The sequence below is a fragment of the Corapipo altera genome, unplaced genomic scaffold (assembly GCF_003945725.1).
Source record: "Corapipo altera isolate COAL_440 unplaced genomic scaffold, ASM394572v1 169, whole genome shotgun sequence".
Lineage (NCBI taxonomy): Eukaryota > Metazoa > Chordata > Aves > Passeriformes > Pipridae > Corapipo > Corapipo altera.
The window spans coordinates 3,055,790-3,072,977 of record NW_020884946.1 but is presented as its reverse complement, the minus strand read 5'-3'; the positions used below and the strand labels follow the sequence as shown (position 1 = coordinate 3,072,977).

The following is a 17,188-nucleotide window of genomic DNA, read 5'->3' as shown; positions in this document are numbered from 1 at the left end:
ACTCACTGCTGCGTGGAAATACCCGTGGAAATATTTCCCATTCCAGATGTAAAACGATGCATTCTCCTGAATTAAAAACCACGTTTCGAGCTATTTAATAGAAGCAAACACTAAAAAAAAAACCCTAAAACTCCCCAATTAAACACTGTTACCTCTGCAAGATCCTCAAAGCAGCTGCCAGCCAGAGGGTGGGGGCTGCTTTCATCTGTCATTTCCACGGTGTCCTCGATCAATCCCAAAAGCTTCACCGTCAGCTCGTGGATGTCTGAGATGTTGCTGAATATCACATCGATATCCTGCAAACATCAAAACATGCCTTAGTCCCTGCTTGGAATAATTTATTCATCAGGTAAATACTGGAGCTTTTTTTTTTTTTTTTTTTTGTCTGAACCAAGAGGTAAACGGAGAGGAGCCAAGAAAAAGCAAGGAAGAAAGTGGGAACTCCAGGGTATTCCCAGTCCTTTGGGCATATCCAGCCTTGCCCAATTCTCACACCGTCCTTCCCAGGCTGGTGTGGTCCCAGGACAGGCTGTTGGGGCTTTGGACAGAAATTCCTGACTTTTCCAACCGTTATTGTCCCCTCTGCTCGTTCTTATTCCACAGAAAAACAGGAAGGAAGCAATTTAAAGCAGGGAATTTACAGGTCAGATCCTCTAAACCACAAGTCCAACTAAATCAGCTCCTGGGCTCCTTCAGCAGAGGAAGAATCAGCAGCTTCCTTTCCCAAATTCTACTTTTAGATTAGAAATTTCTCATACCCGTTCCCAAAAGAATATTCCTCAGCTCCAAAGCCATCACTTCCTTCTCCCCCTGTTATCTCTGTCTGGATTCTGTCCTCACATTTGCACAATTCCCTGATACACCATCGGCTCCTGAGGAACCTCCACACCCAGCTGGAATGGGCAGCTCCTGCTGCCTCTTTTTAACCTAAAAATCTCAGTTCAGGTTCTGCTGGGTCCCCTTCTCCTTCTCCCACAGGAAGGATTCCCTAATCCCTCCTTCTCTTATCAGAGCTGGGCTTCCTTTCTAAACTCCAGCATTCCAAAAACGGGATTTGCCACACGTACAATTTCAACTGAAACATTTCAAACATTTATCAAACAGAAACTGCCTTCACAGTTAGAGAATCCAGAGCCAGGGGCTGTTTTACTTGGAATTTCTACAAATCAGAGTGCCCTGGGGTAGACCTCAAATGTCAATTCAAGTGTTCACCTGCATTCATTGCACATGCAGGTAAATAACTTAATTTTTATGTTAAGCAAAAGTGAAACTATCACCCACATGACCAAAAGAATCCTGCTGGTACCTGACAGGGAATGGTGTCCATTAAGCTGCACTCACACAATATTAATGGCAATTCCCCCACTGGATTTCACACACAGACAACACTCATTACTCAGTGACAAGACAATAAATCAGGTTTAATTTTACCTCCAGCACAGTTAAAATGGAGAAGTTATGGCTGCTAATGGAGCAATTAGTAATTAGGATTACCCATCGATAACCACTAAAGGACTCACATTGGGTGTGAAGAGTTTTCTGTTGGACAGGAAAGCTTCCCGAAATACTTTGATGATGAGGTTGAGCTCCCGCAGGTATTGCCTTTCCTCTGCTATCTCGTTCCTCACAAGGTCATAGTAGTTGAGTTCCCCAGAAGAAGAGGGCTCGTCCTCACACAGAGAAACCAATCCAATCTCATCCTGATCAAACATATCCATCAAAACCTAGCAAAGGAATTAAAAAAAAAAAAATACATCAAGCCTGATTTTCACACTTGGCTCAAGCTCGGCTGTTTCCGTGTGTTCAGAGAAATCCTTGGAGTTTTTAATACAATACTTTCTGTGATCACTTTCACAAGGGAGTAATATTTAAACTTTGGCAGCAGGAGGCTGGATCAGTTGCCAAAGCCATTTTTCCCTTTGGAAGTTAGTATGACCTAGAAAACAAGTTACAATTCATGCAGAATCAACTTTGAAAACAAGGCATCTTGCATAAGCCTTGGCCAGAACCCTCCTGGTAAAGATAAAATTAAACAAAAATGTTTCTCATTTTAATGGGCATGAAAACTAAAGGTCTTTTCTGTATTAGGAAGAAGAGCTGTCATGACAAAGTGACATCAAGAGGGCGGTGACAGCAGAGAAATAAAGCACATCATCATTTTCTGTCCTTACACTCTCTGTAAGTACTGAAAAGTACTTACAAATTTTAGTTCCAAAACTTACACAGGCTTAACTTAAGCTTAAGTTTTTGCTTAAGATCTGGAATTTGAGTAAGACCTTACTCTGCATTTGAGTAAGACCAGGCTCTCCCTCCCATCCTCCTTTGGATATACCTTCCAAATGCAATTAAATTTTAAAAAATCACCTCTAGATACTGTTTTAATCCCAACTCTTTACCTTATCAGCACACATTGATACTTTAATGTCCTGCTGGGAGATCTCAAAGTGCCGGATATTGAAAACATAGTTTCCAGCCAGCTTTAAAATGTCAGCTGAGATGTATTCCAAGACAGCCACGATATAGAGAGAGACATGGTAATCCACCTTATAGCCCAGGACCTCCTGCAAAGTGAAAACAAGAGGAAAAATAAAAGGTATTTACTCCAGAAATTCACTTGGAATGACAATTAACACGTTGAGTTTTCTACTGAAATTGGTCTTGTCTGTGGTGGTAATTGTCAGTGTAACAGCCAGGGATAAGCACATCAAATGCAAATTGGGACATCTGCCTCAAAGGGAAAGCTTGTAAATGCTTGTGTCATTTTGCCATTTTAACAGATGAAAAGCTACAGAACTTTCAATGAATCTTCTTCTAAAAATGACACTCCTAAAAATAGGGTTCCTGCAAGGAAGAAACCACTCCTGTAGTTAATTTTTCGTCTATAGCTGTGCTGATTGTAGGACTCTGGTCCTAGTCTGAACTTCTGAGAACAGAGCAGGTTTCACTGTCATAGAGTCCCAGGATGGCTTGGGTTGGAAGGGACCTTAAAACCCATCCCACTCCACCCCCTGCCACGGGCAGGGACACCTTCCACCAGCCCAGGTTGCTCCAAGCCCCGTCCAACCTGGCCTTGGACACTTCCAGGGATCCAGGGGCAGCCACAGTTTCTCTGGGCAACCTGTGCCAGGGCCTCACAACCCTCACACACAAGAATTCCATCCAAGAATCCCATCCAACCCTGCCCTCTGGCAGTGGGAAGCCATTCCCTGTGTCCTGTCACTCCAGGCCCTTGTCCAAAGTCCCTCTCCATGTTTCTTATTGGTTCCCTTCAGGTCCTGGAAGGCCACAATCAGGTCACCCCAAAGCTTCTCTTCTCCAGACTGAGCAATCCCAATTCTCTCAGCCTTTCCTTATGGGGGAGGTGTTCCATCCCTCTAATCATCCTGGTGGGTACATAAAGTAATTAAACTTTAATAATGAAATCCTAAACAGAAAAAAAGAACAACAGGATGAACCTTGCACGTTCTCCTGAGGACACATGTTCCATGTCCTGCAGAGCTTGTTCCACAGGGCCTCTTACCTGGGGCAGGACTGTCAGGACCAGGTAAACTCATGCATTTGAATAAGGCAAAATTTGTTCTTATCATGCATTGGTGCATCCCCTAAAAATCAGATTCTGTGCCTGTTTTCACACACTTCTAAACCAGACTTGACCAAAAACCACCACTGTTGTCTAGGAAGATCTTCATGCTGTTTTCTTGCCTAAAATCTCTTCCCCTCTCGCTGACCCTCACAAACTGAGACACTGTGAATGAGAACAGCACAACTAGACCCGAAAAAGGGCTTTAATTTCTGCTTATGCTCAAGCAAAGTTTTCTCAGCAGCTGGAAACACCTTTGCAGATCTCATGATTTTTAAACCCAAGGCTCCAGTTGGCATTCAGCAGTAACTCCAAGGACACTGGCACACATCTCAGTTGACAGTACACAAGGGACAGGACCTACTTGTTCTCTCTTCTGTTTTGGTTTCTGCAGCATTTTGAGACAAATAAAGGCATCAAAGCAGTGTTGCTGAAGTGGGGAAGGTATTTTGAGCTTTATTTATGTTAAAAACTAACAGGTCACATTTCAAAGAAGAGTAATAATTAACATACTGATGCCTATGATGAATTTAAGGATCTACTTTTATTATCACTATAATAAATTCATCCTGTTCTATGGTGACTCTTTACTCCCTCAGCCAACGAGAGAAACTCCTTTAATGTCACACAAATTAAAGAAAGACACGAAAGGTTATGCTGGAGGGCAAGACCACAGAAGAGGGGGTGAAGTACCTTCAGTAAAGGATGGATTTTGTCCACAGGGAGCAGGAGAGGGTTCCTTCTTTTCCGTTTCTCTATGGCAGACTGAGCATCAGCGATCGCCCACTTGTCTATGGGGTGAGGAAATGTCTTTTGGACCCGCTCCTGTCCAAACACACAGAGTGCACTGAGATCAACCACAGCCATCAGAGAGAAGTTTAAATAAAACACAGCACAGCAAATTACTTCCCCTGTAGTACAGACAATTATCCTCCTCCTCAGTGTTTGCAACACGTTCTCCTAATTGTTCTCTCCCTCTTACCCAACACGGCTTCTCTCTTTGCAACAATCCCAACCAACCTCCCTTCCCTGGGCACCAAGAACTCCTTCAAATCTCCTAAAATACCTCCTGATTTATCATCTTTACAAGAGCAGCAAGAAAACTCAGGTTTCAGTCTCTATTTCCAGTGGATGGTGTCCCAGCCCATGGCAGGGGGTTGCAAGTGGGTGATCTTTAAGGTCCCTTCCAACCCAAACCATTCTGGAATTCTATGAGACCAGGATCCCAAAATATAGACACCACCAGGAACTACTAAACAGTTTACAGGCTACAAAAAAACCCAAGTTGATACTGCTGCTGTTTCAGAAAAGGGTGTAACTTGCCCAACAGCAGGTCAAGTTTATGGCAGAAACGAAAAAGTGAAGGATGAGATGGGAAAAAATGGTGAAACCTTTGTGTCCCTTTGATAAAAAGGTTTTTGCACGTATTCTGAAATCTAACAGGAGGCCTGAGGTTTTCTTACAGGCAGGTTTTCTTAGGGGCAGCTTTTAAATATTTGCATGTGGCCATTTAGTGCTCAACCTTCTGTGTCAGTGCCAGGTAAGGACACGGTGACCTTTCCTCTTGGAGAGCGGCCGACAGCGCTGGGCTGGTTCACCAAAATGGACCTTCCTCGAGATCCTACCAGGAGATCATCCCAAAACATGGAGATAATGTGGCATTCAGACGTCCTTCAACACGGAATCATAGAATTCCAGAAAGGTTTGGGTTGGGAGGGACCTGAAAGATCATCCAGTGCCATCCCCTGCCATGGGCAGGGACACCTTCCACCAGCCCAGATTGTTCCAAGACCCGTCCAACCTGACCTTGGACACTTCCAGGGATCCAGGGGCAGCCACAGCTTCTCTGGGCAACCTGTGCCAGGGCCTCCCCACCCTCCCAGCCAGGAATTCCTTCCCAATATCCAACCTAAACTTCATGAGTAACACGTTCCTTCTGCACTCCAACTTCACTGCTTCCTACTGTTTTCCTGGGAACTCTTTTAAGGGCTTTTGCTATTTATAGAACATTTATAATCTGAGATTTTGAGACCTTGATCTCGCAAATACTTAAGTCTAACATCAAGCACAAACAGTTCCATTAACTCCAGGCTGGTATGTAAATATCTGCATGATAAACTTCAGAGAGATCACAGCCCTCATGTTTTCTCCTAACAGCTAAAAACAGCCCAGGAGCAGATCCAAAAGCCCTTATCCGTGGATCTCGGATTCCTGCTGGCAGCAAAACCTCACCAACAACCCAGAACAAAACTGAGTTATAATTTCCCTGCTCTGGAAGGGTCTGAATGTATCGACCTACAGAACATTTACACCTAACTCCGTGGTTTTAAATGAAATAACTTACATTGCCAAGATTAGCAATGTTTTATTCTTCACAGCTTTAAAATATATGGAAAATACACAGGATTTGGCATCTACTGTGATAGTCCCAAATCAGAGTTGAGGGTTTGATCAGCTGGGAACTGCAGAAAGAATGTGGAATTTCTCGGCTCCACATCCAAAGTTCAAATCCACAGTCAAATCAGACTCTCCAACCCCGAGAGCTATTAAGTGACTATCAAGTTTTGCTTTTACTTAGTGATTTGATAATCTTTATGCATCACTATATCAAAATACATTAATCATAAACCAAAATTAATAATTAATAATTAATGTTGAATAAAGGGCATCTAACAAAAATCTAAACCCTTTCAGGCAATTATTTAGTAAATATATATTTTTACCTATTTTAGGTATATATATATATTCTTTTTTATTTCCATGACACACATACAAAATATTAGATATTTTTGTGCATTATATGTATTATTCTTTTTATTTCCATGACATCCATAGAGAATACCAGACAAGGACTTCATTTTGCTCCAGGCTATAAATCCCAGACATATAGATTAATGTAAAATTAATACTCTACAAAGCTGTAACGGGTCACAGCCACATGGAAGCACTTTCTCCCTCCAGACTCCATTAAATCCTCATTTTGGAATGATGACACAAAAGCAGACAGCTGCAATAATACAAGAGCCTCAGTGAGTTCAGTAAAGTCCCAGGAACATCCAACTCTGTTCCCTCAGCTGCACAATCCAGCCCTGACAACAGCAACCTTTCGTTCCAATATCTTTTTTTCCCCCCTGTGTGTTTATGTCAAGAAGTAAGAAAAATTCTTAAACCCGAGGTGCATTTGAGGAGTAAAAAAAATCCTTCAAAGCATCCTGCATTTACAAAAATGATGCTGAAAAGAAAAATTCCCAAAATTTCTATTCTTAAGGACAGGAAAACGAGTTTCCAATTAAACTTGCTAATAAAATCTAAATAGAATCAGGGAATGGTTTGGGTTGGAAGGGACCTTAAAGCCCATCCAGTTCCACCCCTTGCCACTGGCAGGGACTCCTTCCACTGGACCAGGTTGCTCCAAGGAAACACTTTTTTGGGTTTTTTTTTTTTTTGGTTTTCCAGTATCCAGCTGTACCTCCACATCTTGGACAGTCCTGGGCTGAGCGATGCACAGTTTGTTCAGCAGCTGAAGGATCAACTCCTCAATGTAATACAGGGAATCTTCCTTTGCCGACAGGTTTGGGTGAACCTGTTGCTGAACCTGCCCAAAGGAATCACAAGAATTAGGATTTTCTGTGGAGAAAAGGACAGTACTGCAGTGCTGCAAGCCCACACGGGTTCCAGTCGTTTCCCACAAGTTTCCCTATGGAGTTAAGGTGGTAATTCCTACTCCTGCAAGTAAAAACTACGTGTTTGGCCATCGTGGTGGGGAAGGAGTTTCAAGCCAAGGCAGATTTCTGCCAACACTGCAGTGAAACAATCCCTGTGGGTTACTCATCCAGGAATGATGAGTAGTTCCATTACTAACCCCAACGAGTGACTGTTGTAGTCACCACCTGGAGTAAGAACTCGCCCTACCTGGGTGACTGAACAAAGGAGCAGCACGGACTCACCAGAGGGAAAGATTGGATAAGCAAGGAAAAAGCTGATTCCCACCTCTCCCCAGAGCAAGGCAGGATAATGTGTTTTATCTCACTGCACGGAGATTAATCCCAGCTTTGGTTTCCAAGGCTAAACCAGACCAGACAACCTGAAACAGGCAACCTCAGCATGTGCCCACAATTCACTCATCCCGGGCCACCGGGATGTTTTCCCACTAAAAATCCCCCCAACCAAACCACCCCACCTTAAAAACACAAAAAAATAGCTCTCAAGAGTTAGTCTCTACACTCAGTTTTCCCTGGCAGCCTCTCAATCAGGAAAGCACTAACTAGACCTCAAACTATAGCCAAAAGATTCGTAAGGAATACAATCCAGGGAAATTCCCTCCTCTCCCCATACAAATTCTATGTTAATCACCTCGAAAAAAGTAACCTGACATATTCACACTGGTATTCACAAGAAAATGGGTTGGGAGCTTCTTGGGGGAAGACAATAACACCTTTGGGTCCAGTTCTGATCCTATGAAATACAGGCACTTTCAACTCCAAACCCCACAGGTGAGACCCCAAACCCTGGGAGGCTCTGAGGGCTTCCTCCAAATTCAGCAGAATCCCAGAAAGGTTTGGGTTGGAAGGGACCTTAAAGACCATCTCATTCCACCCCCTACCATGGGCAGGGACACCATCCACCATCCCAGGTTGCTCCAAGCCCCGTCCAACCTGGCCTTGGACACTTCCAGGGATCCAGGGGCAGCCACAGTTTCTCTGGGCAACCTGGGCCAGGGCCTCCCCACCCTCCCAGCCAGGAATTCCTTCCCAGTGTCCCACCTAACCCTGCCAGCTGCCCAGTTTTGTTACAGAGTTTTCATACAGCCCTGTAAATGTAATTTCACTTTCTGTGCCTCAGACATGAATCTCTCTCTGCGCTTCCTAGAACTGTTTCCCAGCTGACATGGATACAAGATCTTGAAAGAAAGAAAGAATCCTCAAAAAAACCAAACCCACTCCTGGAAAAATCTTACTTAAGACAGCAGTTTTACAGCAATGGTCAGGGCATTTCATGTTCTTCCTGAACATGAGAGTTTAATTCACAAAACAATGGAAAACCAGGAAGTGCTGAGTTAAGGTCCCTCCACATATCTCTCACAGAGCACCACTCTAAAAAAAGCAATTGCTAGCAAGGGAATAAGATGGAATTTTATGTCCCTACAATGAATCCTTAAAGATGCTCCAGGGAACTGACAAGAACAGGAACTGTCAGAAGCTGAGGAAGGGAAGCCTTTTTCTCCTCAGGAGCAGAGAGGGAACTCCCATTCCCTGTATCAGACCACATTCTACTCCCACCAGTCACCCACTGTACACACAGACATCACTGCCACAAAGAAAAGGATTTTATTTGTACTTAACAGCTTCTGCCATATTCTCCTCAGCTTTCTCAGGAGCACATGGATATCCAGCAAGGCTGAGGGGCAGCAGAGGAGCAGAGAGTCCTCCTCAAACACCGACAGGGAATCTCAGTCTCATACAAGGAACACAAATCCCAGAATTCCAGAAAGGTTTGGGTTGGAAGGGATCTTTAAGATAATCTCATTCCACCCCCTGCCATGGGCAGGGACACCTCCCACTAGACCAGGTTGCTCCAACCTGGCCTTGGACACTTCCAGGGATCCAGGGGCAGCCACAGCTTCTCTGGGCAACCTGTGCCAGGGCCTCACCACCTTCACAGCCAACAATTCCTTCCCAATATCCCATCTAACCCTGCCCTCTGGCAGTGAAAAGCCATTCCTCCTTGTCCTGTCCCTCCACCCCTTGTCCCAAGTCCTTCTCCAGCTCTCCTGGAGCCCCTTCAGGCCCTGGAAGAGGCTCTCAGGTCTCCCTGGAGCCTTCTCTTCCTCCAGGTGAACACCCCCAGCTCTCCCAGCCTTTCCTCCTAACTGTTCCATCCCTCTAATCATCTTCATGGCCCTGTGTAAGTCCTGAAGTCAATTTTTCTCTGAAAGCAGCAAAACTGACAACAAAGCCCAACATTTTTTGGTTGAGACAGCTCTTCCCTGAGGATCTAGAAAATCAGCTTCCACTTGAAATGAGTCTGCCTGCAGCATCCTGGAAGGTCCCTGAGGTACCTGTGCACTCCCTGGCTTTCAGAGAAGTTATTCTGACATAAGTGATGAGAAAAATAAAATACCTTTATTTTATCTGACTGTTTGTCAGAGTAAAACAAAAACACTTATAAAAGCTGTGCACTGGTTGATCAAATCAGATGCCTCTGGATCAAGGAACACTTATTTCCTACAGTATTCCCCTTAATCCTGACTAAAAGGACCGGAAAAGCAAGGAGGGATTGATAAACACTGAATATACACAAAAAAAGCAGGAGGAATTACTGAGGACATGTTCATTAGGGAAGGTACATCCACTGATTATAGGTTCAGACTGAAATATCTGAGCACAATTATATAAAGTGGCATGGAACAAACACACCAAAGTACACTGGGCTGAATATTATCTGTCTGGTAACTGTTTAAGGGTCAAAATACCCTTTAAAAACCCCAGAAGGTGTTCCAGAGCTGTGCTGCAAGAACTGAGCAGAAGGTATCACAGACACCAGATTTTTTACCTATTTTATCTCTGAAACAGTGGAGTGCCTGAAGTCATTAAAGAGGCAGATTAGGATTAGCAGGACTAATTTCTACAGTGTCATTCACATGGGATTATTCCTCTGGGAGCTGTTCCAAGGAATGGAAATTAAATAACAGGTACAAGCGTGGCATTTAAACTTGGCCTTAAGGCCTTTCTGGGGGACACATTTTTTTTTTTTTAGATGGGAATTCCTAAAATGCTGCTTCCTCTGCTCCTCTCCTCTACTTCTACCCCCCCCAACATGTGTATGTTTGATGAAAAGCCACAAAAGCTTCTCCAGAATTGAAATCAAGCTCAAAACTCCTTCTCAGTAAAATGTTAATAATCCTGTTCAGAAAAAGATGAGGATGAAAACCTTTCATGGAGACAAACAGTATCAAAACTACAAACAAACTGATCTTTTTTTTTTTCTTTTTTTGGCAGGGTTAATTTTGAAGTGCAGGAATTCTGGTGTGAAGTCTGAATGTCACTAATAGCTGGATTTGGGGTAATCCAGAATCCCAGAGTATAAAAGCAATGGCCAAAGGGTTGCATCTGACACTACAAAAAGCTGAGGAAAACAAAATTAAGAGTAAAAACTGAAAATAACTTCTTGTTAGCCTGTGCTAATGGGTCAAACCAGCAGTTTGGCCATAATAATTATACATATTTTTACATAATATGTATAATTTTATATATATATTAATTATATATATATAATTATATATATAATTATATATATATATATAATAAAACACATCCAGAAAGCTTCAGTTGTTCCACAGTGAGCACAAGAGCAAAGCAAGAGATGGTTCATTAAAAAAACCCAAGAACAGAAAAATCCCAGCATATACCACCAGAAACATATGGATTCCTATTCCTGAAAGACTTGACAGCAATATCCCATTTCTCTACTCATATTCAAAAGAACATTTTCAGAAAACAGAATTCCAGAATTACCAGAGATTTCAGAACAAGGAGTTTCTCATTTAAAATGTCTATGCTTAGGTTGGGGTTTTATTCTTTCTTATCTTTTCCCTCCTGAAGATGACCCTGACCATGAGAAACACAAAACATCTGCTCCAAAGACATTTTTAATCCTGCATCTGGATGATGCTCCAGAGGAAGGGAACCAGATGTAGTAACTTAAAAGTTTCTGATCCTCTTATTCAGTGAAAAAGGAGGTTTATATTCCCAACTGGTTGATATTCCCAAACCATAATTCTTTAGGAAGAATCACAAATATTTAAATACTTGAAGAGAAATCCCAAATAGGAAAAAAATTACAAAGTTGATATTTTTATCTTTAGCTATTTAACTACACTTTTCCTCTAGGATACTGTATTTGAGGGGAGGGTGAATTGAAGGAGGAATGATGGGTGGTGCAGACAGGGAATCTGACTCTGAAACAGCATCAAAGACTGTCCTAAGATCTCTTGGGATCCTGCTTGGTGCAGACAGAAAAAAATATATTAATAATGACCCAAATACACACCAACTCCCCTTTCTCCACTTGACTGTTGCTTCCTTTTATACACAGGAACTAAAATGTGGGTCTGTTTACATGTAAACAAACCATATATACATTTTAATCTTAAAAACTGATGGGAATTTAAGTGTTTGGATTTTATCCAGCCATATAAAATGCTTTGTTTAAACTGAGATAAACCCTGAATGAGCCCGGCACAGCCTCTGCCCTGTGACAGGGAAGGGAAACACCACATGGAGATGGCTGTGCACAAACCTGAATCAATGCTGATAATTCTCCCAAAATTCTCCTAATTCTCCCAAAACTCTTCCACAGGGAGCTGAGAGCTGCCCTGGGCTCTGAATTCAGCACCCAGGGGCTTCCTCTCCCCGCTTATTACATCCCACCCTTCCCAGGAACGGCTCACTCAGGTAGATGGAATTATTCAGACCTTGAATCTGAATCCCAGAATGGTTTGGGTTGGAAGGGATCTTAAAGCCCAGCTCATTCCACCCCCTGCCATGGGCAGGGACACCTCCCACCAGCCCAGGTTGCTCCAAGCCCCATCCAACCTGGCCTTGGACACTTCCAGGGATCCAGAGGCAGCCACAGCTTCTCTGGGCAACCTGTGCCAGGGCCTCACCACCCTCACAGCCAGGAATTCCTATAACCTGGAGACAGTGAAGACCCTCAGAGTAATGTCTTCGTGAACCAGCTGGTCACTGAGATGACATTAAAAGCTTGGGGAGAACAGAGGCCATGGAGACAGGAAAGCCACGTTTTCCACATGACCAACCCGCCAGACTCGAGGAAGGGGAGCACAGCACTCACTGAGAGCCTGGCAAAGGGAACCCGTGAGGGAATTATAAAGGCAAATAAGAGACTGGACGGCTCCTCTGGAAGAGATTAGACAACGCTGTGCAAAGAGAGAGAGGGGTGAAAAAGCAGGGAGGGCAGGAGAGGTGGAGGGGAGACATACACAGGCAGAGGTCAGGGAGTTCCTCTAAAGACACGGGTGGAATGGGATGAGAAAATGGGAAAAGCACACACTGGGATTGGAGCCCAATCCTGAGGCATAAAGGCACCACAATGAGGTGAATCACAGCTCCAGTGGTTTTTGATTCCTGTGACTGTTCTCCAAGCCAACCCAAACACTGATTTCCATGTTCCACTTTACCAACACAGGTAGGAAGTGTTTCTTCTGCTGAAGCTGCCAAATGAAATTACACCATTCCCACTGAACACCTCACATCTGAAATCCACCTTCATTTCACGCCAGTGGCTGGGAAAACTCTCCTGTTACCATTTGCCAACTGCAGATTCCAGTGTCAGTAACTTCAGGTAAAGAGTGTAAAAAAGAAAAAAAAAAGGAAGCATGAAAATAATGGGATTTAAGTAAAAGGACCAGCTGTCTTTGGTACCAAGCTGAGGCATTCATAGAATCATGGAATGTTTGGTGGGAAAGGACCTTAAAGTTCACCTCATTCCAAAGCCCTGCCATGGGCAGGGACACCTTCCACTCAAATTCATGTTTGTGGCAACTGCAAGCCTATAAAGGTTCAGACTTCTGAGCTCAAACAAACATATTTATTAGAAGCTAAATGACCTAATAGATTTCAAACCTAAATATAACTATTTAAAACTACTTAACAAGCAACTTTCCTGTTGGAATTATAATGCATTAAATAATAACACATGCTAATGAAATTAGAATGCATTAAATAATAATCTCCTATAATGACACTGTAATACATTAAATAATTCTAACCCAAAGGGAGCCTGATCTGCCATGGAAAACATGCAGGGAATAAAGTGGGGCACTCCTGCACTTCTCCCAGTGCTGGCCAACCCCAGCCATGGACCTCACACAAGTCACATACACGAACTCCCAATATGTTTTAAAATATAGAAGCACTGAACTAATGTAAACTTAACTTAAAAAAAAAAAAAAAAGGCCTCAAAACGGTCTTTTATATTTCTCTACACAACATTTGCTAAGAATAAACCCTTTAGTCATGCTCTAGAAATTTGATGAGTGGTCCAGAGCAATGGTGGAATTGTTTTAGAAAATGCAAATAGTGCCCAGTGCCAGGATTATCCCGACATGTGGTGCCTGCAGAGCCGTGGGGATTAAATGTTTGACAGTCTCTGTTTGTGGATAATGGAGAAAACCCAAAACAAGAATCCCTGTGAGAGGCTTGTAAACTTAATTTAGAAAAATCAAAGAGCAAAGCAACTGATTACACAGCTCTTGTTTACAGAAACGCGTTTTTAATTTGCCAGCGGATTCGTAAGAGCAAACACAAATGATAATCCCAGAATCCCAGGATGGTTTGGGTTGGAAGGGATCTTAAAGATCAGCTCATTCCAACCCTGCCATGGGCAGGGACACCTTTCATTATCCCAGGTTGCTCCAAGCCCTGTCCAACCTGGCCTTGGGCACTTCCAGGGATCCAGGGGCAGCCACAGCTTCTCTGGGCAACCTGGGCCAGGGCCTCCCCACCCTCACAGCCAACAATTCCTTCCCAATATCCCATCTAACCCTGCCCTCTGGCAGTGGGAAGCCATTCCCTGTGTCCTGTCACTTCAGGCCCTCGTAAAATTCATGCAGAGGATGCACAAGAACATTTTAGGGTGAAAAAAATCCATCCATACAAATGCAACAACACATTCCTCACTATTTTCAAAAACACACACAAGCTCCGGGGAGTCACCCTGTTTCATTTTGAAATTCCAAGTAACTGGAATAGTTTATTCCAGGTAGCAACGGAATGTATTTGGTATTAATGAATTTTCCAACCCAAATTTTTTATGCAGTGCATGGTCAGCACATTGAAACTGGGACCTGGGAGTTACACACTCAGCTGGAACCACTGGAATTCATACAGGATTGTCATGGGCTCCCCTGTAACAGCAGTTCAAGTCACCAAACCTCAGTGACCACATAAAAAATATTGTTTCCTTCTGATTCACTAACTTTGACAGGACTTTTATAAGGAGTTTCGATATCTTCACTCCCTACTCAGATTTCAAGCACAGCAGCAGAAGGAAATAAAGTGTTTTAAGAGCAAGGACAAAATCCCAGCTAAAACAGAGCCAATGCTTGAAACTGCTTTGAATTTTTCAGCTTACAAGATTCCCAGGTGCCAGTGCTAAGTATTAGGGCATATAAATACATAAAATCTGATTTAAAGATGTCTTGCCATTTAGTTCCATTTTTTTCTTCCTAAAAAGACTCACACTGGAAGGTGGAATTCAGCACCACCAATTTTAAAGAGTATGACACTTAAATGAATACAAAACATTGTTCTAAAAGACACATTCTCACTTTTTTTTCACATGTTTAAGTAAGAACTGATGCATTTTACCATTTTTTCCCCATTCATGATGTGTTAAGGGTCAACTGTGTAGAATTAAACTAAAGCAAGGGTTTAAAAGTGTTTGATAAAAAGAAATGACCTTAAACTTGCTGAAATCATGATGAAAGAGACTGGAGCTCTTCAAGGCATGTTCTGGACTTAAAATCCAAGCAGTAAGGAAATATTATATTATCCATCTCCATATCTTTCTGTGTTTTAGAATGAAAGACTTCTCACACCCCAACATGAACAAGGAAAACCAAAACCTTTCCTTCTTTTTTCCGCTCCCAGTTTCTCTCCTTCAAGAAATGCTCATTAAAGGGAAAAGCTTCCAGGAATGGGAAATAGCATCCAGGACATTAAAAATCCAGCTCAGAAGTTCAAAACAACCCCCTACTCCAGGTGTTTGACTAAAAAAGTTTCTAAATTTTCCTCAAAATTTTCATCTCAAAGCAACCTGCTTGGAAAGGTCACATGTAATCTGGGATGAGTGGATCTTTAAACCTCTTCAGGACAAAATTACAAACTATTTGAAAACAGCGGTGATGATGTTTAATAAATTCTGTACTTAAAACAAAACCTGGTGCTTTCACACTTGGGATTCAGTGCCACACTCTCCTAGAAATAATGGAATAGTTGTCTTGGATAATCTCACTATCCAAGTGAAAAAGGAAAGCTTTTGTAAACAAAACAAGCCATAAATTTACTAAAATATTCTGGTTTACTCCAGTATTTATTTGAAAGAATTTATCTTTTAAAGAATGTATTTAAACTGCCAGTGTCTCCCTGCCTGCAGGAACTGACAGTGATACAATTTTGGGTTGACTCACTGATACTGTGTGTTCACACAAGAAATGCACATTAAAGTCCCATTGCTTCATGCTCCAGGGTGGGTCCTGCAGACAGGGAACTTTCCCCAGGGAAAAAAAAACCCAGGATATAACCAACTACACATTTTTACAAGCAGCCACTGGTATCACAACTCGTATTTTTGGAAAGCTGAAATTCCTACTCTTTCCACCAAAACCAAATGCACAAACAGAAAGAATAGGTAAGAGCAGCATTAATCCACCAATTTTGACACTGTTTGTATTTTAGGATGATGAAAACACCTTTAAGTTTTAAAGAAACCACTTTTGGGAGGATGCTGGTTGGTGTCAAGGTGCTGTTTCAGGTTAGATTCAAGAGGCCAGGAAAAGAACAGGATGGAATTCTCTAAGGCACTGGAAAGCAGCTACTACAAGGAGGAGATTTAGGAATAAAGAGCAGAAAATCCAGGATTCTTCAGCCAGGCAATCAGGGGTTTCTCTGCCAGCCAGAAGACTACTTAGCTGCCTTCTAACACAAGTGACATGGGGGCCCAGAATAAATGCAAATCTTCTATTCTATTGAAAAAAATCAAAGGGAATCATTGCCCCACAGCATCAGTACATCTATTCTTGGGAAAAAAAGGAGAGAAACCACTCATAAGTGCCTGCAGGACCTGTATCCCAGTCCTGCCCAGCAGCAGAGATCCAGATCAGCTGGTAACTATGAACTATGGAATAATCCCCAACCTTTGGAAATGACACACAGCAGGACATCGCTCCCACCAACACCAATTTAACCACTCCCTCCACTCCTGGGGGTGTCCTTCCAAAGGGGGGTGGGCCGGGGGGTTCCCTGCCATGCAGAACACATCCTAAAAGGATAAATTTATCTGCTGTGGGGTTTCCAGCACGGTTTATCTCGTTTATGGAGCGGGAAGATGTGTCAGGAAGCACAGGGTGGATTCACCCTGCAGGACAAGCCGGTGATCTCCCGGGTGTTACCCGAGTGTCAGAAGCACCTCGGGTGGGTGCTCAGCGAGGGAATGTGGTTCAGGAAAGAGCCTGGAAAAGCCGCCTGGGGGAAAGGGATGCAGGATGCCATCCCACTGCACATCAGCAGTGTTACCAGGCTGCCCCATCCCTGGAAGCGTCCAAGGACAGGCTGGAGCAACCCGGTCTAGCGGAGATGGGCTTTCCAGGTCCCTTCCCACCCGAACCACTCCGGAATTCCAGGATTCCAGGACTGCCCTTCCAGGATCTTGCCCTCCCCGCACGAGCCCCAGTTTAAGGCAGGGAGCGAACTTTAACCAGGCGAAGGCGAAGCAGCGCCCGCCAGGTCCATCACCCGCCGCAGCATCCGCACACGGAGCAGCTCCGCGGGGACACCGGGAGCGCCCGACGGACCGGCGGGAGGCCGG

General features: G+C 43.4%; 2 protein-coding genes across 2 annotated transcripts in view; both read right to left on the bottom strand.

Annotated features, from left to right (window-relative positions):
* Window positions 1-7,335, bottom strand: part of SOS2 (SOS Ras/Rho guanine nucleotide exchange factor 2) — a 32,412-nt gene extending 25,077 nt beyond the window's left edge. Inside the window, exons 1-6 of the mRNA XM_027662529.1 lie at window positions 7,324-7,335; window positions 7,050-7,175; window positions 4,274-4,405; window positions 2,397-2,561; window positions 1,521-1,724; window positions 153-296 (exon numbers count right to left, since the gene is read on the bottom strand). Of these exons, the coding sequence (XP_027518330.1) occupies window positions 153-296; window positions 1,521-1,724; window positions 2,397-2,561; window positions 4,274-4,405; window positions 7,050-7,175; window positions 7,324-7,335 (783 nt within the window). The remainder of the gene's footprint in view (window positions 1-152; window positions 297-1,520; window positions 1,725-2,396; window positions 2,562-4,273; window positions 4,406-7,049; window positions 7,176-7,323) is intronic.
* Window positions 1-17,188, bottom strand: part of L2HGDH (L-2-hydroxyglutarate dehydrogenase) — a 37,549-nt gene that overhangs the window by 3,937 nt on the left and 16,424 nt on the right. The window contains exons 12-13 of the transcript XR_003530776.1: window positions 15,564-15,574; window positions 12,939-12,943 (exon numbers count right to left, since the gene is read on the bottom strand). The gene's annotated coding sequence lies outside the window, so the exon portion shown is untranslated. The remainder of the gene's footprint in view (window positions 1-12,938; window positions 12,944-15,563; window positions 15,575-17,188) is intronic.